Below are 24229 nucleotides of genomic sequence, written 5' to 3' on the forward strand. Positions count from 1 at the left end.
GTGCTTAGTCATTTTTTGCTCGTCATTACTTTTGCTTGAAGACTTAAGCACCGGTTTTAGTAAACATATGCAGGTTCGTGAATTGATTTGGGACAATCCATTTTTAGACGATAATAGGATAGTTAGAATTTTTTTTTTGTTTTATAACGAAGATCCAATTAAAATTTGGCTGATTTCGAGTAGCTCGTTACGGTGACAATAGCCGAGCAAAGTATTTTTCAAATCATTTTCTTATCTTTATAAATACAAGACGCGAAATCTGGTTAATTTAGCAGTTACGTTATTACAACGCCATCTTCACTAAGGCTTTCTGATACTTAACTTGGGGCGAGAGCACGTCTGGAATATTCAAACTATTAGATTTATATTTTCATGTAGAAACAAGCAAAGATTTTACATTACTCAGTTGCAGTGATGAGGGTAGCTGGTTTGGTATTTTCCATCATAATCGCGTACTTCAATCGACCGAGCTATAACCAGTAAAAAACGTCAATCTATGATATTTATTTTAAATAGCTTTCAAGCGTGTGAAACAAAAGTCATCCATGATTGTATCGGTGAAACCTTCGAAGCCAACGATAGTACAGCAGTGATGATTGCTAATCGGGCGTTGTGTGCTCCGACGGCAAGTGCGTCATTGACGAACAGGTAAGAAATACAGATAATGACGAGCCAATATGTTCCCTCGACATTTTTAGAAGTAAATCATAAATGGCCGTCTCGTTCTAGTCCAACATAGAGCGTTGCGATCGCACGCAACCCTACCGAGAATAGCCGTCGAGATACATTTGCCAATTCAGGACATCTATTGAAACATCCACAGTTGGTTCGAATGTTCAGCGGTGTTAAATATTAAGTATTTTATTGATTATATTGACTTTCAGATAGATTAATACGTAGAAAATATTAGCCAAAATGGGTATCTAAGAGTAAACCATCATCTGCCCCAATCTGATGGTGTCGTAGAATCCATTTGTCCTAGTATTAAACTTCTAATTATTCATCGATTAATATAATCAGCTAGAAATATTTCTCGCTCACCTCTAAAGGCATTCTTCGACATATTCACGAAGTTTTCCTGCGCCCCAGTAAACTTCTCCGCATTGTCCTGTCATAGTGTTGTTAGCCACAAGTTCACACTAACTGCCCCATTCGTTAATGGACATAACGGACTTCAACCAAATCACTTGCCGGCTAGTTGCTACTCCACGCATCGCTTATTTTTAGCTACTCACGTATCGAAGCCTTGCTTTGAAGACGTTTAGACGATAATAATAATAATAGTACTAACCATCGAAGGCAGATTCTTTTAAATGAAGCTAGTAACAATGACTCATCGACAGCAGATGTCAAAAGTGTACACGAGCGAACTATCTACAGAAAAACAGTCCCCTAATTATCTAATGTGACCCACGGACAACTCGGTATTAAGTTGACCAAAAGGTGAAACTCAATAAGCAAACGTCCGCGGCGCGGCTATTGCTGTATCGATCGATAGGATCCTCTTATTTTGAACATATATATTAATAAAAGGCTTCAATATCGTTCAACGTTGCGCGCCGTTTATTTGAAAGTCTACCGCCCTGTTGTCTTTCGAGTCCGGTGGTTGGAAAACCCTCCTGCGATCCTCAGTTCATAGAGCATTGCAAGCGCAACGAATTGCACAGCGTTGCACCGAAATGTGTGTGGTCTAATTGTGATAACATGTCTCCAATGTTGATCCTATTTCCATAGTTCTCTCAGTTGCGGACGTGGGCGTACTTGTCAGTCTCCCGTCAGTCACTTCTCTTCAGACACACCTGAACACTTTTTTAGGAATAGGGATGACGCATCTAGTGATACATAAATAAATAGATTAAGATGAATGTCCGTTTAGATGCGTCCTGGCCTCAGCTAGTATTGTGCGAGTCTCCGACTAACGCACTAGTTCTTTCCACAAGGTAGCGGCGTTGAAGTTACGCAGATATAATTCTCACTATTATTCATTGCTGAAAGTCTGGTAAAAAGGTTAGCTTCTCTCGACTATTTCAAAAACGGTCAGTAATAAATAAGTTCATTGTAAACGAGAATGGAGAGCTATCTTAACTCGAACGGTACCAACATCACCAGAGACTAGCCTTTGAGTTAACTTTGTAGTTGTGAGCTTATATGTAGGTTTAACCTGGTAGCAATAGTAATCATTTGTCAGTTTAAAGTGATTTTATATGATGTAAAAGTAACTTCAATGCGAGCACCATTTATGCACCTAGTTCCCTGCTATATCCGCAAGAAATAAGGTTCTAGCCAAAAGCTTTGTTTTTAAAATGGAAATCTATACGATAATGGGGTCAACAGACTGTCTCACATACTTAACCTTCCGATAGATCTTATTTATGCGGAACGACACAGCATATAAGAACTAGAAAAAAAAAACAAAATTTTTGGTTAGACGCGTACTTCATTTTGTCTGTGATTAATGTTATCGATTAATTTTATTATATCGATTAATGTTACGATAACATTAATCACTGACAAAATGAGGTACGCAAGTTCGGCGTGGTACACCACTTTTTACTATCTCGATGTCAATTCTGCAGTTCTAGAATATTGGTTTTGTCCGGGCGTATTAGGTCAGCGCGGTTGCGCATTCGATTGAGTCCTGAATATGCTTATATGTGGAGCCAGTTGTGGCCTTCCTGAAGAAAATCTGTTGTACAAAGCCTCAATGGCCAATTTCGGCAACACTAGTACGCTAATCAATAGCTTAACTAATCAAACTCCACATGACAGCTTATTTTCTATATATATATATGTAAAGTCACTACGTAGTTTCAAAGGCATAAGTGCCATCTACTTCTACTAAGCTTATTAGTAATAGTAATTATCATGTAGCAATGGACTGTCCACGAGGTGTTACACGTTTTTCGGTAAAATTTTAATGCTTCCACTCATAAATGGTATATTAAGCGATAATGTTCTTGGGAATGATATATTCTAGTCAGAGCTGATGACAGATCTCACATTTTTAGGAAAAATCACCTTACGTATTCTCTCAAAAGAGAATATTATCGATTATGATTGATCCTCGACCCGAAGCGTTAGTGTCGTCGAAACAAACCTTCAAAGATTGATTGTCAAGAGCTATTGATTTGTAAAACTGGTAATACTGGAAGTAACGCCGGTTAGGTATAACACCTTTAGCACTGACGAAAATACATTTTCGGTACTATCGTATTCGCCCTGGCCATCGAATCTAAAGTATGGGGCTCAGCCTATAATAGGAGGCCAACTGCTGCAGCACGTTTTTTTGTCTCTCTCTTTTAGAGAAGAGTTTAAAAGTCATTAGATCAGCCTAGCAATAGACAACCTGGTAACCCTTTCTCTTAGTGACACTGAGTGAAGGGTCTTGTTTATGAAGCATTTTTTGACCTTCGTCACTTTCTTGTAGCGAGAAATCACCGTATTTAGGCTCACTTCAGTCAACCTATATACATACCAGGCACATCTGAGAACACGATGAAGACATGTATATTTGTTGTTGTCCGCGTCTATTTTAAGTGTAGTTTTGTTCAGCTTCAGTTTCAGTGACATTAAATTAAAAAACAAAGCCCTTTAGTGGATACTCTCCGAAAGTCGGAATATTCATGGATTGCCTCTTAAACTCGATTCCAAACAGAAACATGATGAAATTATCAGCAAATCAACGCTCTTATGTCAAGGCTTGTTGAACCCACGTTTAAACACGTTAATTTCAAATTTGGGCTACTCGGCGGGGCTTATTCCAGAGCATGTGTAAATTCTCAGGCAGTCGATTCTGCAATCATTGGCTAGTACGAGCCTGTACACCACCTTGCTGCGAAGTCCTTTTGGAAAATTGAACATTCAGAGCATCAACTAGAACCAAAATTTTGCTTCGACTTATAATAAACCTACGGATCGTCAACAAATTCACGATTTGCGAAGCAGCAATTTGCTACTTCGTTCTTAAGAAAAGTAGCAAACAGCATCAGGCAATTTTCTCCGTTTTATTATCCATCAAAAATAGGGTAACCATCTTTCGCAACGGCGCAATTGAAATCGAACGATTGTCAGAAACACACTTTTGGTCGGCATTGATCAATACCTTAAATTCGCACTGGTTGTAATTTGTATTTCTTGCCAAACTGCGCAAAAACTTGGTGCTGGTGCTTCTTCATAAATGTTTGCCGATTTAGGGTAATCCAAGAAATTTATTATAGGTGAAAATGACGTCCTTTTTTTTCGCCATTATAACTCTGTTTGGTTGTAGAGGAACTGGCTTACTTCTAGTCTAAACTCAGCAACCTATAGCATTCTACCTACGGTAGATAGCTCACCGAATTTTGTCTCAATTTGCTGAACCACTCTACCTGACCGGACCGACAAGTCTATTTCGAACAACTTCGTTTCGAGCCAAAAAGGCGAGCGTTATACATTGGATGTCTCTACGATTTGACTAGGTAATACTAATCATTTTTACCAAATGACTTAGAAACATGTATTAACAAAAACTAGCTGTTTTTCATAAATTCGGGTATTTTGTCTCGTCTATCGAGTTCTAGCACCCCTTAAATATACCTTAAAATTTCAAAATACTGTAATTAGTAGGTTTATTGTACATGTTTCCATGATTATACAGAATGTAAGGAAATTTTATTAATAAACCCGAAAAGACGGAATGTAAAAAAAAATTATTAACAAACTAGAAAGAACGAAAACGATCCCATGTATATATGTAGATATTAGAAAGGAACGATTCGCCCAATAAACCCTGAACAGCGTCTGGAGATGGAGAAGTTGCTGACTGTTTCAACTACACCCACCCAGGAAAACCGAGTCACCCAAAATATGTGAGTTCCGATAAATACGAAACAATTACGCTTTGATCAAAAAACATCTGTCAGCACCTGTTGGAAATTAGTGATTGGTTGCGGGAAATGATAAAAGGATCACTTTATTGTATTTGTGTGACCTCGCTGTGGTTGGTGTTTTTAAATCTATTTAGTAGCAAAAATAGTCTATTCCTAACAATAATATGAATGCGAATAAGATGATCTTGGCTTCATTTGATCTAACACGAATACATTTTTTGTAAAAAATTTGTGTGACACCGCTCCTTTTTTACGTATTATGATAATAACATAACAGTCAGGCTATGACAACTACATAGTGCACAAATAAACACCGATATTATACTTTTCAATGGCAGAAATCGCTCAAGAATATATATATATATATATATATATACATGCACAGAGCTTGTACTTTACTTTAGACTTATATCGTACCATAACTCGATGGTAGCTTTGACTGCATAGTCAAAGTATGTATATACATGCAGGAAAAACAGCCATCTACAGACATTGTCATGCCAAATTTATGTTTATAACCCGAACTTCGACCCGTTTTTCGTTACATTATGGCCTTGATAACGAACACCCACTACTCACGCCTTCACGAACCAACCCTATTTAATCTCTATATTTCATAATAAAAATTATTTGTATACGCTCTGTGTGTGCAGGATATTGATAAGCACGGTAATGAACGGCTAGCGTAGTGCTGACGCCCTAAATATGATCAAAATGAGCATTTGGTTGCTTCTCTGCGGAGCTACTTTATCATGAAGGGCATACTGGAAACATCATTTTCGGCCCGTAAACGCGTATGTACTTAAATGGACGATATCTCTTCTGGCTTCTCGACTACGGACGATATCTCTTCTGGCTTCTCGACTCAGGTTCACCAAACCGAGACATTCGCATAGTGTTCGCAAAAATTAAATTCTCTCATTGGGGCCATCTTTAGGGTATTTTCTGGTGACCGTATGGTTATTGAAATAAGCAGATCGACCCCAATAATTGCATGCTACAAAAATGAACAGATGTACCAGAAGTGGTGCAAACACCGTTTTCTTACCTTATCATTTCACCTCTTAAGCTGAGCTTATCGTAGCAAGACGTGTGTGGGAGCAGCAAACACAAAAAGTAAGCAATATTTAAAAATTATAACATAGCAATATTATTAGATCAGCAAGCCGTCTGTGAGAACGCGATGATTACCATAAAGTTCATGAGATCACCCTGATCAACGGAGAGCCTGGCAGGAATCTAGAATCTAATTATCTAGATAGGCACACATTTCTACCCACCAGATAGTTGTCAAGACGTTTTGGCCTTCCGAGTACAGCGTCCTCGCTAAATGCACTGCCTAATTGACCTCTGCGTCAATTGTATTTCTTCACTAAACAACCTTTGATTCAAGAGCCCTAGTCCGCCTATCCGGACAACGACGGTGAACTCCTTGACGTGTTGCAGAATGCCTCTGTCCACATTGTATAGTTAGCATTCAGTTGAGAACTGGATGCTGACATTGCCGTACGTAAGATAATCGATCAAATAGAAAGCCGTACTCTCAGAGATAAAACATACAGGCTTCATTTTTTCAACGCTCAGGCCCTTCTTGTCGATTTTAGACGGTATACGTCTTAAGTTGTAGTTAATTAGAAGCACTACTCGTTCTTTTTCGCTATACTTAAGCATTTCTTTGATGCTGCATCTTGAGTTCTGCTGAAATAAAAGCACTTTACCTTCATAGGGAAAACGTCGAGAGGTACAGTAATTATCTTTACGTGAGTCAATAAGCTCCACAGATTCTAGTGGTAGCATGTCCAGCTCAGGGTAGTAGATCATACCGAAGGACCTCTCCGTAGGGATTCCGTCGATCGTTGCACACACCGTTATTTTGCCCAGTTTGTAAAATGTACATGGTCGCGCCAACAGCAAAACAAGCTGCAGTGTAGCCAACGACACATGATAATCTATGCCTATACGCTGCAGTTTCAGCTCCATATATTATACGTCTGAGTAAGCTGGCAGACCTTGTCAATAGAAAATGAAAAATTTCATAGTACTCCACCTCATCTTAAACATCCACTATGCGTATACGAGAACGGCATTTAAAAGTTACAGCTTGACTTGCGTATCGTAAACTGCTCGTTCTAGTTCTTTTCAGCTGTTTCAGGTCACCCATATGCGGAATCAAGTCGACATTTTTGAGCAATATGTAGGTTCCATTAGAAATCGTCATTTTACTTAAGGACTAAATAAAGGAGTTAAGGACTTTCGAACAGTTAGGCCATTATCACCCACCGTCAGGTTATATTAAATACAGATTTAACTTTCTTTGTTCGCATAGCTCGTGTGTGGTATAAGAGTGTCTTAATTTTTTCAAAATATATAGGTATCTCATTGATAACAACGAACTAAGAGTCTAAGAGGTCGTTATTGTGATGCAGCCAAAGTCGCACCCACTTTTGATACGTTGTGTTATTAATGCCGCAATATCTGAAAACAATGCTTTAGTACAAAACAGGCAGTCGGTGCCGAAGAACGGACTGAGTCTACTGAAATTCACACGTTTTCCTCTTAGGTAGGTTAGCAAATTTGTAAAAAAAAAAAAATGAATTATAGGTAATACCAGCCAATGCTGAGTTTGTCAGACAAACAAGCGTAAACACAGTTATTCGGAAGGCAAACGTTATTATAAGATGAACAATCTGAAATTTCTGAATATCGTCTCGGCATCTCAGGTTCAAAGAACCTGTTTCAGACAGGAAATAACCGAGAGTCTGTAAGGTATGAACTTTTTCGTACAACTAAGCCTGCCTTAACTAGTGAGTACGACTCGTAATCCATAAGATAGTTACACTGGATCATAATTGTACCTGGTGAACATTCTTCTAAAATCATTAGAAAAGTCAATACTTTCTCTGACGTTTCTCTTATTACTCCCTTGTATGTCTCACTGTACGCAACAGGTTACCTCTGCAATGATAGTGATGTTTTAATAGTTTTTATATACATTTTAATAATTTACATTTTTAGGTGAATGGAACTAGTAAAATTGTCTGCTACTGAAAAAATAACACTCTGCTGTACTGCTAAGCCTCAATCTTCAGGAGAGCACCAGAGTCAGCTTCAATTTATCCAAGATAGGGCTCACGTATTGTTACTCTATAGAGGGTTTCGCTTCGAATGTCATGAAAATGACTCTCCTCTGACTGAATGAAGTTTACTGTCTTAGTATTGTAGATTTTTCCCTGCGTAGATGACCCAGTTATTTTTCGCCGCTATCGCATCCAGCTACAGTAAACACTTGCAATTTTAAACGTCGTCCCTGTAGAGAAGTTGGTACTAGTGCAAACGCTGGTTACTACTAATGCTTCCCAGCCACTTTAATGGAGGTCTTCGCAACGAATACGAACTAATCAATCTGTTACAGCGCCTCCTCTGTTTGATTCAAGATTTGACTAACAGTAGCGTCCGAGGCATCATACCACTACGAGGAAACAGACAAATTCAAAGCTGTTGAGACTGGGAATTTTTCATAAAAATCACATACCCTACCTTTTGTGCAGTGCGGAACTTCTTAGCGTACACATTTAGGAATGCTTCAACCTTCTGCAGATGCCAGTGCTTAAGAAATTGGTGAAGCAATAATTGAGGTCGACCAGAGTTTCTTCATTAGTAGTAAAAATAATGGATAATTTCTAAGGAACAAATATTGCAGGCAGCCTCCACAGAACTGTGCCATGCGTGAGGTGTTCGTAAGCTGGGAAGCATTTGCACATGTATCAAAAGTGACACTGGTTATTCCAAGCAATCTTGCTCGATCGTAATTTTATTAGCGAGCGCTTAAAATGACGACAAAAATATCACTGCTTTGTATTATGTATATTTATTATATTTGTTATATATATACATGTTTGATAGATAAACTTATCACGGATAAGTTTATCAAACATGTAAGCGAAGGACATTCACTTCTTCATACTAGAAAATGACAAACTCAAGCCAACTTAAAAAGTTGGATTTGCCTGCATCGATAACATGATATAGTAATGAAATAATGCGAACAATAGAACAGACTGCGCTGCTAAGTCTTCACCATGATTCCACTCGTTTCGATGATTTGTTCTACGCTGGTTCGAAACGACGTCACCAGCCAGTTGTGGTCATATTCTTACCGGAATAGTGAGTAATTTCCTTCATTTTCCTCGTGAAACGCAAGTGACAAGAGATTCAATATAAATCGGAAATGCAAATGGAAAAACAAATAATTCGTATGCATGTTTTTCACGTTGGTCGTGCGACAAGCCGATTTTTGTTGGCTGTGCGGATCAAGAAATATAAATAATAGTTCCTATAATAATAATAGGACCTAACCTTGTCGACGTTGAAATTGAAAAAATAATTATGCATAATTTACAAATGCAGCTTGCTTCATAACCCAGCCTAGGCCAATGTGAAGTTTAGGAAGTGCGTTTGTCACATCGGAGTCGTTCGACCGTAATAAAGGGCTTTGCAAATAATTGAGCCATGTTATTGTTGCTTCGTGGGGTTTGTGGCTTGCGAAAATCATTCGACTGCATCACCAGAAGTACCTGATCCAGGCGGAAGGGAAAAATAGGATTTAAGCAGTAAAAGAAATACAGGAAAACGTACAACTATGCTTTTGAAAATAGATGCTTACGTGAAGAAACCAACAGAAGATGCCTAAACGGCTGCTACTTATTGGCCGAAAAATACATTAATCTTTATTGCATTAACAACCAGGAAAAGACTGTGGTATGCCCAAAAAATCGTGGATATATGATCAATTTTTGCAAAAGTTTAGTTTTTCCGCTCGTTACCTGAGGTACGAACAGATGTTTAGAATACAGGCGTAGAAACATTGCGCTTTTTACTGAGAACCAGCCGTATGCTTAACGACTTCCGTACCGGACTGAAAGCTCGAAAAATGTAATGAAATAGTTCTTCAGGTAATTAATAAACTGTGATTATTCAACCAACTTGATTTGCTCAGCCATCTTGTTCATTGTAGTCTTCGTTCATTCCATAGCTATATACTGAGATCAGAAATACGGGTATGTAAGGAGAAAAAGGCTATACTTTCTTGAGAGAAAGTAGAGCGAGATGCTATAGAACGTGATATGGTTTAATTCATACTGTAGGGTTGAAAAGACGCGCAATAGATACATTTTATAGATAAAATTTTACTATAAAGTTGTTTCTACTTTATTTATATATATATATATATATATATATATATATATGTTACTACAATAAGGCGCATTTAAATGCTTTATGTTTTATGTCACATGAATTCAAGTGTCCATAATAATTAATGTCCTAACATCTCTATTAGCGGAAACGTTGAGGCCCATTTCTGAATAAGATCTATGCATGGACCGCGTTAAGCATGGCGTGTGTCTCGCATCGGTCTTTTCGGTAGATTTCTACACGTATCAAAAAGTCTTACAATAAAAGGCATGGCGCAGATTCAGCAGACATTGTCAGGTGTAAGGGGTGTTTTAGAGCAGTAAACGAGATCTACTATTTCGAACTGGGAATATTGTTTTCTTTCTTCCGATTTATAGCCTTAATGCGTAGGAAATCAAAAGCATTATTTAAATGATGATAAGGGCGAGAAGTAGCAGCAAGGCATACATTCGAAGGATAAACGTTTTCAACCCTATCGGCGGCAAGAAGTCAAGAACTTAATTTCAGATCCCAATAGAAGGCGTTAATTTTAAACCCTTATATATAGAAAACACATTATAGACTCTTTAATTCACATTACAGAATAGAACAACAGTCGCAGTTAGAAATAGCCTATAATAATAATAATAATAATATAATAGATATAATAATAACATTATAGAAATACATCTCTTCTGCTTACACTGCGAGAACACTTGTCTAAACTCTTTCCATACGATAGTCATATGATTTGGCCATTTGTTTAGCAAACCAAAAAGTAGTTTAGTATACATTACGTGATCTGGGCTATTTGTGCGCATAAAGGCAAAGTGCATTTCAATGACCTATCCAAGCTAAATACCGCGTTCATAAATTTCTTTTAAAAATCGCTGAAACACCGAACGCCGGTTCTACTCTCTAGCTGTTTTGCGTTTTGCATTAAAAATTAATATTACAAACGAACTTCGACCTGACCGACGTAGGGCTCTAGAAGGTACAGACATTTATGTCATGCAGACCTTACCAGACATGCGACCCAGCGAATGCAGCCGTGTCGAATAGGCAACTATGTCGTTTTTATAGGTCTGATAGAGACACCCCACGTAAGTCCGTAAGACCTAAACCTACTTGACGTTTTAGTGAGCGAAAGTCTAGGATTTTATACTGAAAAGGCGATTCCAAGCAGTAGTAATAATCGGATGAGTTGAAACTGAGAAAATTTTTTTAAATTAGTCATGTATTTTTCGCCGCAGGAAAATTAAAAAAGGCGAAACGGTGCTAGATTATCGCTAGTCAAAAAAAAAAGGCTTTAATAACAATAATATAGTTCGTTTGATCCCCGAGGGAACAAGGGCTGCGCAAAATCATTATTATTAGCACAGCCATTGTGAGGTCTATGCAACGCTCACTCTAAAGTTTTTTTAAACCGACCGAAATTCCCAAACCTCTTGTAGGTTCCAGAGGTAGTTCCCTGAAGGTTCCCTTCAGGAATCGCCAGTATCATTGCCATGCCACAGCAACTGCTAGCAGCGTTGACCGAATAGCAGATACTGATTGAAAATATTCGTGTACAAGCCATCATGGACCAGAGACGGATCCATATATCAAAGATCAAAACGTTCGATACTTGACGACACCTTCAAATACGCTTTTGTGACGCGAATTCTATCTGATATAATCATCTTGGCTTATGATATTACTGTCGAAATCATTTTTTTTACCATAAAAATCGAGAAATCAATTATTATTGCGTATTTCCTCGCTGTATATCGTCAATCTCGATTCGAATATTAAATGTACTTAGATTCCTATATATTTGAGAGGACATTTTTGTAAAACTTCGTAACCGCACTTTTGTACTGCATGAAAATCGGGTTCATGGGTCACCACTAATATCAGTGGCATTATCTATTTTCATCGTAATGAGGCAATTCATTAGGTCGTTTTATTCAAATTCAAATTCGCTCAAACCCGCGACCCTCGAAGAAAGTCCCGGGCGGCTTTTTCAAAATTTCTACACCTCGATAGCCGTATCGAATATTTATAAAAAGTCATACTTGAAAAATATCGTCACATCTCAAAAGCACAGATCTGTAACGTTTGAAATGCTGATTTTATTTACAATTGCAAGCTGCACAAAGTAGCGTCTCTGTGCTCTTGTAGCTGCTTCGTACTGTCAAAAAATTTACGCGTGCGTAGAGTTTTCTATGTAGCATCACAGATATTGAAAGCTGATCAAACATAAGCTTCTAGGCCGTTAGAAGTCGAATGTGTCACATGGGTAACGAGAGCAGTCTAAATGACCCTTTCGTTATTAGTAGTTTCTTTTTCCTCTACATGGGGGCATCCTGTAATGAGTACGGTCACTTTATAGGGGACTGAGAGCTATGCTCGAAGATTAAAGGCAGTTGCTTCAGATACGAAACAGACAGGGGTCACAGACTTTTGCTGGCTGGTAATATTTAGAAACGGAACAGGAGCGGGGAAAATGTTGACTAAAATTACCGCTTTATAACCACTGTCGAGGAGGGCATTCACTTGCACATTGACAGAACATCTAGATGTTTGCTGAACGAAGGCTATAGTGTTGGATTGAGTATCGAGCTGCTTTCGACACAAATCGTATTTGCCCACTCGTACGGTCTTGTATGGTCCCACGTACCAGTTGTTACTATCTCCAGTAACATTTATGTGTTCATCGTAGTATATCATAGCGGACGTTTTGTTTGCTACTTCCGAATATGGTTTAGAAGCATTCATGTTTAGGGTGCCTATCAAAAATGGTAATCCAAGTGAAATATAACACACACTCAATGGAGCCGAACAGATTAACAGGATGGCAAAAAACGTGCGAGTCAGAGATGAATGAGTAGGCTGACAAACAAGCACCCTTCAATTCCACCAATGCTGTTACTGTTGCTGTGGGTACTGTTGTTGTTATCGGGCTATGATGTCGCTGGAAACACCCAATGAGACGTTTATGAATAAGGAACACCTAGCGAGCCCAGTGTTCCTCCTTTCAGTGGCGCAGTCATTAGGGCATTTTAAATCAGGACACATCCATGGTACAAAATCTTTCTACAGGGAACGGGACCAACCTTGGAGGTCTACAAGAAGGTTTATTTATCAAAAGTGGCCTCGCGAGAGTCGATTCAACGTTTGCTGATCACTTGACAATTATAACTTCTTGATATGCTGCACTCGCTATCACAAAGCACTACATAACAGCTGGTTACGAGAATGTAATCATAAGTTCTACGCTTAACGTTCCTCCACGTATATATAATGATGAAAATTTAATGGAAAATTCTCTAGCTTTGTTCAGCACTATAACTGTAGCGATGGGTTTACAATAACGAAGATTATTCACAGAATAAGAACAGTGTAAAATCAGTCATAAAAATCTAAACGGACAGATTGATTGGATCTTAAATCGAAAGTTAAGTTAGTGAATTTCCATCGTGGAAGACGTTCAAGGGACACATAGCATATTGATATACCGCCAGCGACATATTACATAACAGGTGCGATTAAATAACATATATTAAAGCGACATGCAACGTTTTGTCGTTTTTGGTCACCACTGGGAAGACGGGAACTCCCGTCTGTGGTGCATATGGTAGCCAGATCGCAGATCCGGTCTTGTAACGTGGTATTGATGTGAGTCTGCGGCGTGCTATCTATGGCCAGAGAAATTCCCGTTGACTGTCATGGCTTCGATTCTATTTATTATTATTCAATTCGAATTCTAACCTGATGTGGATCCAGTCAATTGAAAGCCCGAGCCGGAAATGGGTATTAAAACATACTTGTATGGCATAGGTTGTTACATTATTAGTATATTGAATTAAATCCTGTGTGGAGACAGCGATACGAAGTTCGTATAGGCTTTAACTTTACGTACTATGACGGGATAAATTAGGGAGAAAAATGATGCTACTGCACCAAAATTGCGTTCACCTAACTGGTTCGACGAAATGATTTTAACACAGAGACACCATTCGCTTGTTTGACGATTTAAATTCGGACTTAACGGCTTAGAAACCCTTACCCAAGCATTTCTACTCATATTTTTATAGTGCCTCCATAATAACAGTAAGCAAGTTACGTTTTCTGCATATTGCACCTATCCATGTTTGAGATGCCATGAAAATGGGCTGCAAAACAAATCAGCCCTTGCTGTGTAGGAGATACGCTATTTTGCTAAAAGACGCCTACCATTCGACTTGTAGGCGTCTTTTTCCATCGGGGGAGTGGACGGAGAGGGGAAATTTGACTAGTGCTTGTTTCGCAGCCTACACGAGACATAAGTTCGCCCTGCCTACGCAATTCGACATTCGTTGGGAGCAAGAAAAAAAGGCAGACCGGCTCAAGAATGAGCATTTGCAAACACGCGCTCTGGGACGGACACATGGTCACTCAACTACCTACTTGCCCCTTTTCTACTACCACACGGTTAGAACAGTTTATTGTGTAAACGGCCGCTGATTATTCTTGTCGCATGTAAATTTCCCGCCATTGATGATGTAGTCGTCGTCGTCGCCGCCATTTTTCAATAGTAGTTTCCAACTTTTGCCGTTCATGATGTTAGCTAAACGCACCCACACAGTGACGCATGCAGTCACTCCGCGCGTTTTCTGTTACGATTTAGCCGCAAACTCTATTGCGCGCTGCTTAGTAAATCCAGGTTTCAGTAAAAGTACTAGTAACATTTTCGCAGAGTACCTACGCACCTCACATTTTTCGTCAGCCGCAATAGACAGTTAGTTACTGGTGCTTGGGGAATATTCACTAACTACTCGAATAGCTTTCCGTATTCACAACAATAATGACAAACCAAATCCAGTTTCGTTACCTAATGAAATTGGTCCTGCTACCACTCACTGATCGACTCCCTATTTCACTCGCCCACCCTCATATGCGGGAATTTCTATTCTCGCTATATCTGTTTATCCGCCTATGGCTCGTTGTTTTCGTTGATGACTACTCAGCGGTTCTACTGGCCGACGGATCCCGTTTGATCGCTCTAACCGCCTACTCCCGTTCCATTAACTAGGGCTCCCTGGATAGTATTACTGCTGTTGTTGTTATTGATGTCACGACGTAGCGAAACGCACGCCAGCGCACACCTCCATTCGACTGGCGTCATCATCATTGCTACTTATTATTATATCATACCGTCAAGTTGAACAGTTCAAGCTTATTCTGTTTCATTTCTCAGTTGATTTCTAGATTAATTACCTCAACCATTGGCTTTAGATAGTCTTTAGAACGACGAAGAGTATGACGGCTTCTGCATTCGACACAACGGTCATGAGCGCGGACGCTGGACTACAATTTGATGTAACTCGAAATTACAATTGCAAAATGTCCTGGATCGTGGGCAAGCTAGCGCCCGTTTCTACGACTGATTTTTTTATTCACAGCAACTATTTTGCGATCGCTTAGAAATCAAACGGTTTGTTAGTCCGTGCAAATGAGACCGATTAAGCATCTTGGTTTTACTGTCCTCGGATAGCTTCGATTTAACTTCGATGGCATACAATTGTACCCGAAGTCTTTGTGAGTAATTCAAGCTATCGTGTATGCTCTCACGTTCATTTAATCGCGTTCTCAAGGATAAAGCTTGTCAACAATAAACCTCTACGCCTGTCCAATTAGTTGCGGAGTCTCTACAGTGGGTCCTACGTCGTGTCGCTTACAAGATCCTACACATGTTACTTTAGCAGCCAAATGTTGCTCCGCTATGTGACATACCGTTTTCGTATAAGTCAGCTTCTTTACCTCTGTATATATGTGAATATGTATATATATATTCGTGTATATATACAGAGGTATCTGCTCCGTTCACCGTCGTCCTGTGTTACCCTTATTTTGTAAATCGTTAGTTGGGAACAGACGTTTTGTGAAACCTCACTATCTAATTTTCTATACCACGCAGTCGAAGTGGTAGGCCTAGGTGTATTCAACGTACAACGGTCAACGATTCATTAAAAATAGGAAACTTTGTTGCTAAATCGATCTGTTTATGTGATTTCAACGAAAGCGATGACATTATCAGCAAATCACCTGGCGTTTAAAGGATTATTGTCGATCCTGTCTACTCTATTTTTGCTAGCTCACCTGCGCCACGCTCGTTTTGCAAATATATATAACCGAATTGTAGCTACTGCTAATGCAAACGTTCTAAACTCTACATAGCTATATAAACAATACATTCTATCTATTACAAACATAAGCTTTGCTAGCGTGGAACACCGGTTAAGAAATGTTCATATGACAGGTTGAAACCGTTGTAATAGATGAACGTATGGCGTTGATTACAAGAATATCGACAGAGTGAAACAATATGAAAATGCTAAACGAATATGCTTAGATGACAATAGACCACAGCGTTTTCTTTGATAGGGCTTAAACGAATATTTACAGTGGCGAATAGGAGTAAGGAACTGTTACTGGAAGACGCGAAGTAATCAAGAACTTTTGCTCCATTAATTTGTCGTGTTTTATCGTACCCTTCCCTTACTATAGATTGGTGTATTGCCGCTTACGACAGAACTTTTCGCGAATAACTCTGTCATAAGCGACAGAAGATCAGAGAAAGATATCCATCAATCGGTGAACTGAATAGAGGTACCAAGCGATTCTGTTAAAGCCAAACGTTAGACTGATATTTCACGTATTCACCTTTTCATGTACTAGCATCCTTATTAAAGCTTGATTCGTTTCTTTAATTTGTTAATTCGTTACTATGGCCTGACCGAAGGGATCCTACAGTCCCTGATAGCGCGAACAAGCATTCCTTCTTTCGTTATAAAGAGACTACAACCTAGTCAAAATGATTCGGCAGAGTGCAAGTTACGATAATTCATGCGATAACGTGGGTCTGGAAAATGCTGCTAAAAATGTAGCCGGAAGGCACAGTGTAAATGCTGTTTCGTATTAGGAACCAGCTATCTAAACCAATGCGTAACGGCTTTAGTATCGGATGTAAAACACGTAAAAAGCAGATGATAAGTACTAGACAAAATCCCTTAACCAGTGAAAACAACAAGCACTCAGCCTTAGCTAGCTATTCCAATAAACTAGTTCATATACGATAATTGGTAGTTTTATCATGAATATTAAGCTCTTGTCTTTCCTGTATCTTGACCCCTAAGATGTGAATTGTGATCAGATTTTTTGCGAAAGCAGTCCCGCACAAAGGCACAACAAAACCGCATTCCCGTAACACGTGGAAACCACTACGTACGGGTCAGTATTATATTAATGGTGACGGCGTCGATGATCTCGTAAATATAATTTTTAAAAAAGTTTATTTCATACTGGAATAGATAATAGAAATCAAGTATAAATGGACCCTTAAGGTCCATAAATGTCCATAAGTGATGTAAGAGTCCATGAATATTTGAAGTCACCTGCCAACACCTATATAAGGTATAATAATCTTATATAGGTATTGGCAGGTCAGTGGTAAATTGCAATCAATCCAATAGCATTGCGTTCCATTAGAGCCGACAAGTTCGCCGTTCTCGAAATGAGTCGATGCCTTTAAACGAACGCATGTAATTTGGAATTCGGCTCAAGTTTTCTGCATTTTTAAAGCCTATAAGCTTTCCGAGAACGCACGGTGTTTTAGAACCGCAATTCTAGTACTCAAATACCGATGCACAACTCGTACTAGTAGTGTCTAAGTACTTGTAGCATGCTGTGAAAAATCTCTTACCACGAAGCTACTCAGGTAACAAAAGGACGAAGTTCTGCGAAGCTGATAAACAATAATACTACTAGAGGGTAATAAAAACGAGTTGTTTAGTTATCTGGTAACACCGATGATCCCTATTAGCCGTCAACTTTTCGAACTCACAATGAATTACCGAAACACTTCATTTTGCAGCTAAGTACAGTAACTCAAACACGTTGCCTCTTTCAGCACCTACGGTAAACACTCGATATACATGCTTTATTCACAAAACCCACGCATACAATGAATACCAATATATACGATAAAGGTCATAATGAAGTTGAATTGAACCCGTTTTCGTCTGTGTGTTGACTACAGCAACTTGCCTAATCAAATGTTCTTTTTCAAGTGGCACATCCAGTAGCGTATACGACGACATAAAACTCAGACAGATACGCATCAAAATTAAAAGCTGTATTTTCGGATATGAAGCAAACCGGCACTTGATTTCGGGGCAGTTGGCTGGTTTCCAATTGAGGAAGAGGAGCGGGAAAATAATTCACAAAAATAAGTAATCCAAAGCCACTATTAACGAGAGCCCTTATCTGCTCCTCCATAGAACATCTTGATGTTTGTTCAAGGAAAGCCGCCTTTCGGTTGCCCAAATTTGGTTGCTTCCGACATATATCATATTTGCCTACGCGGTTGAGTATTAACGGCCCTACCTGCCAGTCGTCAGTGTTTATATACGGGTTAAGGAATCTTCGGGAGTAGACCATACCGAACCTTTTTGTTACGTTCATCTCTGATCCTCTGGCAAGCATTTGTATGAAGCCTTGCGTATACGACACAGTTGACGTAACTAAATACATCAGCACGACCAAGAAAATCATGTGAGTTTGCCGCTGACGAATAGATTGAGAACAGAACATCGTTGTTATTAACGTTATTATTACGTAAGTGTGTCACGGACAACATTAACGAAACACCCAGGTATCAAATACACTTAGCGGGTACAACGTTCCGTAGATAGTACTACACTATGTACTGCAATTGTACCGCAGAACATATTACCAGTGCAAAGTGACTACGACTGCGTATGACTAGTTTAGGAAAATGGTGACAAATTTTGTATTTGACAAGGCCAAAAATGATACGTGACGATCTGCGCTTGAATGAGATTTATTATCCCACTGTAGTCACTCGTAATTTCTGGATACTGAAAAGCTGGTTAAAGCAAGTATTGTAATGAATTATACACCTGAACAATGTGTGTAACCGCAAAAAATTCATTTGAGAATAAAAAATCTCTTAAGTTCTAGACTTTTTTTTTTAACAAATATCATATTATAGCGATCTCATACGTTTTTCGGTAGCGAGGACAGCAAAAAATTAGAACCGCAGGACGTGGGATATAAAAACGCAAGGGATTACATAGAAGAAGCGATTTGTTTTCAAATCAACATCTATTACCTGTGTCACAGAATTTAAGGTTTTACAAATACATGTATATTATTCCATTTCTGGCCCGCAATAACGAAGATCAATGGAAAACCGGAAGTTGTACGCTTCTTACCATCGGATTGTTTGGCGTGATTTTAATGGATCCTATTGGCTTGGATTGTTAGAAAAACTGGCAGAAAAACCTCGCTTGTTCTTGATGACGTCTAAATCTTCTTTTCTAATTAGCACTAACATTCGTCAGATGCATGAATTCGCTATTTTAAGACAAAACTTCAGGTGATATAGTTCGTGATTTTAAGTACGTGCATTAATTTTAGTACTTTAGGAAAGATAGTTTCTATTTAACTAATGAGTACGAGATTGTACCGATTTAGTTTCATATGTATAGCAGTTTACCAGACCTTCATCTACCCTCAATGTATCGCAATTGAATTCGAATTTGGGACTTTAACGTTCGAAAGAGACGACAAATGTACATCAAAAGCATGGACTATCACATACAATTTACAGCCCGGTACAGGATTTACAGCCCTTGATCGTGTTGAAGCGTAATTAGCTGTCTTCCCACAAGCAGTACTTGGCACTGAGATAAGATTCAACTTGAATTTTAGAAAAACTTGACGCTCATTTTCCTAGAAAGATCTATTTAACTACAAGTTTATTACTCTGGTGATCCCTGGTCCGGAAAATGTTGTGCTTGTTTACGTACGAGACAAGAAATGACAGTGAAATAATGATACACCGTTTTATTGAGACCTATTCATATATGCGTACACGCCCATCTACGATGACACTCGTTTATTGACATTCGATTTCATCGCCCCGATTGTACAGTGCACGTATAAGGAACAATGTCTGGTTCATTTAAAGGTTTCAGTTTTCACCGCCAGCGTGGTACAAATCGCTATTACCTTACTATAAGTGTAGTACTGCATTTTTAGGCGAATTAAAAAGAGAAACGAAGTGAAGATGTGAGACGAAGTACGTTGATTTTTAATTTTAACCTTACATATATCCAGAATAACGACAATATGAAGAGTTCAATGGAACTGTTAACGCTCTAATGTTTCATTAAAAGGAATAAGCTCAACCATTAGACTCTAGTTTCTAACGCATTTTCGGCAAGCTTGTCTCATTCGAAGTAAAATCACCATCAATGACATTATCGGGAGATAATGTTGCGTTTGCTGCATCTTTTGCAAGCTCCTTAAGGGAGATGTCCACCAGGCTACGAAACGTTCGCGGTTCTGTCCACGCAATGTCGGCCAGTACCTATACCGACAAATATGATTAAAAGAAAAAATATGTGTATAGTATACGAAGCTGATTAAAAGAAAATGATACATTTTAGTATGAAAATTCATATCGATAATGAAGCAACAAATCATTTGCCCACCTGACGCAAAATATGCTGTAAGTGGTTGAAATAGTCTTATTATTCGACAGTCCAAAAAAATAATTGAGCAACACCGGTAAGATCCTTGAGGTCCCCTAGATGGGCGGCTTCTGAGTTCACTAGCCCTCACTTTCTAACTTCTCTTCCCTGAGCCGCTTGTAACTCACAAATTCTGACATCTACATTGGCGTCGAAAGGTTTACAAAGTACAGTTTTACGACTGATTCTATAGAATACTGTAGGAAACTCCAGTCAAATTCAGTGTTCCATCACATCTTGTATGAGTACCTTGTACCTTGTACCTAATAATCGAATGGTAGAGTGTTGTGAATCTTCCAAAAAATATTTAATTTTTCAAACGGAAACTCATTAAGTCAACAACGGAACTGCATGCCTGGGCCATGGAACTCATCGTGTGTACACATAATATAGTGGACATCGTGCATACCGCAAAAGCTTAGGGAGGTCTCTTATTAATACTGCTAACGAGAATTGGCTCAAATTATCTGTTCAACGATACTCAAAAAAAAGCTTTCAAAGAAGTTTGCAAAAACCTCTCATAATCTAGCACTTTTTTTTCTGTAAAGCCGTGCCGCTCTTATAGCGTTATATCTGTGAAAGGCATCAACATGCTATGTATTCCACCTGAAGGAAACCTGCATATTGTTTTTTTAGCAATATTTCCACAGGCTAATAGTAGCTGCGGGTCACTTTTTTCTTCGGAATCACCTTCGCGATGCATTGACGCCAGCTGTGTGGAATATGGCATTCTTCAACACTAAGAGTGTTACCAAAAGGAAATCAGACGTCAGAATGCTTGGTTTCCTTATTTAGGACATGGATTAGTATTAATAAATGTTTCCACATTATTTGTATATTATTCTAAATGTCTGTCTAGGTACGCGCCGCTTAGACACGAAAACCTTTATTATTTTTCCGTCAATTAGCATACATTAATCAGTGTTAGTTAGGCTGCTGCCTGTGTGCCAATATATAAAGGATGATCCCTTAGAAATTTTTTGCTATTGCAAAAAGTCACTGTGTTTAATCAATGGAGGGCAGATTCAAGTTAAGTAAAATTGTCAATGGGCATGGCATATCACATACAAATCAAATATAAGTTTGTAACTTACACGCTAATCTGTCTTTGCTGCTACTTATATAAATGAAGTCACTAAAAAGCAATAATTTGTGTGGCGCATGACGTAGAAACATCTACAACAATCACTTCAGCATCAAAATCAAAGTTGAAGATTTTAATTTGTTTTTCACCAAAATGCATGCTGCGCTTGCTTTAAAATCGCGAATACCACAAAAGATATTGCCCTATTCCTGATACCAAAAACTTGTTCTTTCTAGAACAAAACAACAAAATCGTCATGACTAATAACGGTGCATCGTTTTCGGTATTTGAACGACGATTAGCCATTATCCATTCTTTTCACGCTAAGCAAAGCGTCAACAAGATTAATAACCTCTTTTTTTGCCTGAGATTGATGGTTTAGATTATTGCCAGTCTTTGTGGTGCTCCTAAAAAATCCAACAAAAACCTCCATACGGAAACCGGAAAATCCTCAATAGGGTTTCCATTTCGGAATTCAAAAATTTTTAATACACCTCTTTCTAACAGAAGTTGCCGGCCTTATTCGACAGGAGAGCCTTAATCATCAATTAGATTATCTAAATAAACTTCAGCGGTTAGTATTTTTACGACTTTCTTAAACTTCTTGGTAGCTCTAACTTCTATACATTGTGTATGTTTTAATAAATTTGAAATTCTTCTATAATTTTTTTTTGTATTTAATATAGAAAAGTAGCACACCACTAAGCGCGTTCATACCTGTACTGCGACTATAAAAGTTGAAATATTTAGCAGATTCAAGAACAAATATTTCGAGAATTACTAGTGAGCTGTTTAAGTCCCAAATTAAAGCTGTAATTGCGGTCAGTGGTTGTTACATTGATCCTGACCGTCAACAATCGATATTTCACATGTAAAAAATTTCTTTGAAATGTTTGTTGTTGTTTAGGTACCAGGTATCTGCTATTACGCAAAAAATAAAACAATAAACGAACGCTATCACAAATTTCTTAAGAGACTCGCGGACCACTAGCACAGCAATCTAGAGCACGCAGTTTAATTGTTTGATGACAACGCCAGACCCCATCGCCTTGCCTCAGTTATTTCCTGGATTGACCAAAGGAATACCAAACGTTTGCATCGACCCGCTTGTTCACCCGATCTAAGCCTAAGTCATTACGGAGCTTTCCATGCCTTAAAAAAGTAACTGGTAAAAAAACAAGCTTATATTGCCGTCAATTTACTTCGAGAAGCCATAGATGAAAAAATTACATATGGAAACGTGAATGGTAGGTATATTGCTATCAAAACGCTGAGACAAATGTGTGCGACAAATGAAGAAGAGTACGTTTAACACGTATTTAAAAATTATAATTTCAACCCAACTAAATCAAAAGCTATTCAGTTTCAAAGATCGCCGGATTCGTTTGTAACAGCCTGATATATCAACAAATGTATGCACCCAGCTTATTTGCTTATAGCGTAATGTTAATGCGCATAGTACACATATTCACCTCTGCGAACCATCCCGTTGCTATGAAACGTTGTTTTTATGATTCTGTGCAAAAAATAATTTAACGACAACACCTGAAACTACATATAGCTAGGTTTGATAGGCAACTGGCTTCAAGTACCTAATGAACATTTTTTTGAGGGCATTGCCATCATACCCATGAACAGAACCGCGACCAGAATTAATTTTATATTTTAGCGTTGGAGAATGGTTATTATACAATATGGTTACTATATCGTTTCATGTATCTGTTGAAAAAAACCCAGATAAATCCAGCAATAGCCACCCCCGGCTACATTCCTAGTGGTAAATTTTCTAATGCTATACCACAGAGGTGATCTCAAAGATTTTCCCACAGTAAGGATAGCTGAAGACGTTAAAAAATTGCTTACTTGAACGTGTATTACAATATAAAGAAATATACGAATTTTAGGTGCCAAACGAAAAAAAAAAAAGTTTGCTGAATATCTTTCGCGTGTCTCATAGTTAATTCGGCTTATGTACTCACTTTTCTATCAAGCGCAATGCTAGCTCTTGCCAAACCATGAACAAATGGAAAATATCCTCCCCGAACACCAAGCTCCTCGGCTGCAGCGCCAATCCTAGAGCTCCATAAAGTGCCTACATTGCGTCTGTGTGATACTCGGCCGCTTTGTGCATGCTCCCAAGCTTTCCACAGTGACCTAAATCGATAGCGTTAGTACATACACAATTATAAGTCTTAAGGATAAAAATTAACTAATCGATATTTAGGAAAGTAAAATAAAACCATGATTATCCCTATTTTTAATACAATATCAAGACTGTACCTACCGACTCATAATATAGGTATTCCAGGGGTAAAACTAAAGTCAAATGAGCCGGAGTCCAAACTGACTGTTTGACAAACTTTGAATAATAGCATCTGCAAAATCTCGCTGTTAACCTAAAACACCTTATGAGTTCCGACGCCATAAATGATATTTCGATAAAAAAAAATCTGAGAAATGAAAAGCGAAAACAAATAGTTCTGCTGAAGGTAAGCCGTAAGTTGGCGCTGCGCGTGTAACAT

At 38.5% G+C, this 24229-nt stretch overlaps 1 protein-coding gene and 1 long non-coding RNA gene across 4 annotated transcripts in view; both read right to left on the reverse strand.

Moving 5' to 3' along the window:
- Positions 1-24229, reverse strand: part of mRpL20 (mitochondrial ribosomal protein L20) — a 28828-nt gene that overhangs the window by 3098 nt on the left and 1501 nt on the right. For 2 of the 3 annotated variants that reach the window (XR_015329881.1, XR_015329880.1), the window contains exon 3: positions 23687-23861. Coding sequence is in view for 1 of the 3 variants with exons in the window: in XM_022810525.2 (XP_022666260.1) it covers positions 20296-20460; positions 23687-23861 (340 nt within the window). In the remaining 2 variants the exon portion in view is untranslated. Of the gene's footprint in view, positions 1-19919; positions 20461-23686; positions 23862-24229 lie in introns of those variants that run through there. The other variant, XM_022810525.2, reaches the window with a different exon arrangement.
- Positions 1541-18528, reverse strand: LOC147754778 (uncharacterized). Its single transcript, XR_015329882.1, has 2 exons — positions 9692-18528; positions 1541-9442 (listed from the first exon to the last, which is right to left on the reverse strand). It is a non-coding gene; the product is annotated as an uncharacterized LOC147754778 (long non-coding RNA).

Source organism: Varroa destructor, unplaced genomic scaffold, assembly GCF_002443255.2.
Source record: "Varroa destructor unplaced genomic scaffold, Vdes_3.0 BEIS01000006.1, whole genome shotgun sequence".
NCBI lineage: Eukaryota > Metazoa > Arthropoda > Arachnida > Mesostigmata > Varroidae > Varroa > Varroa destructor.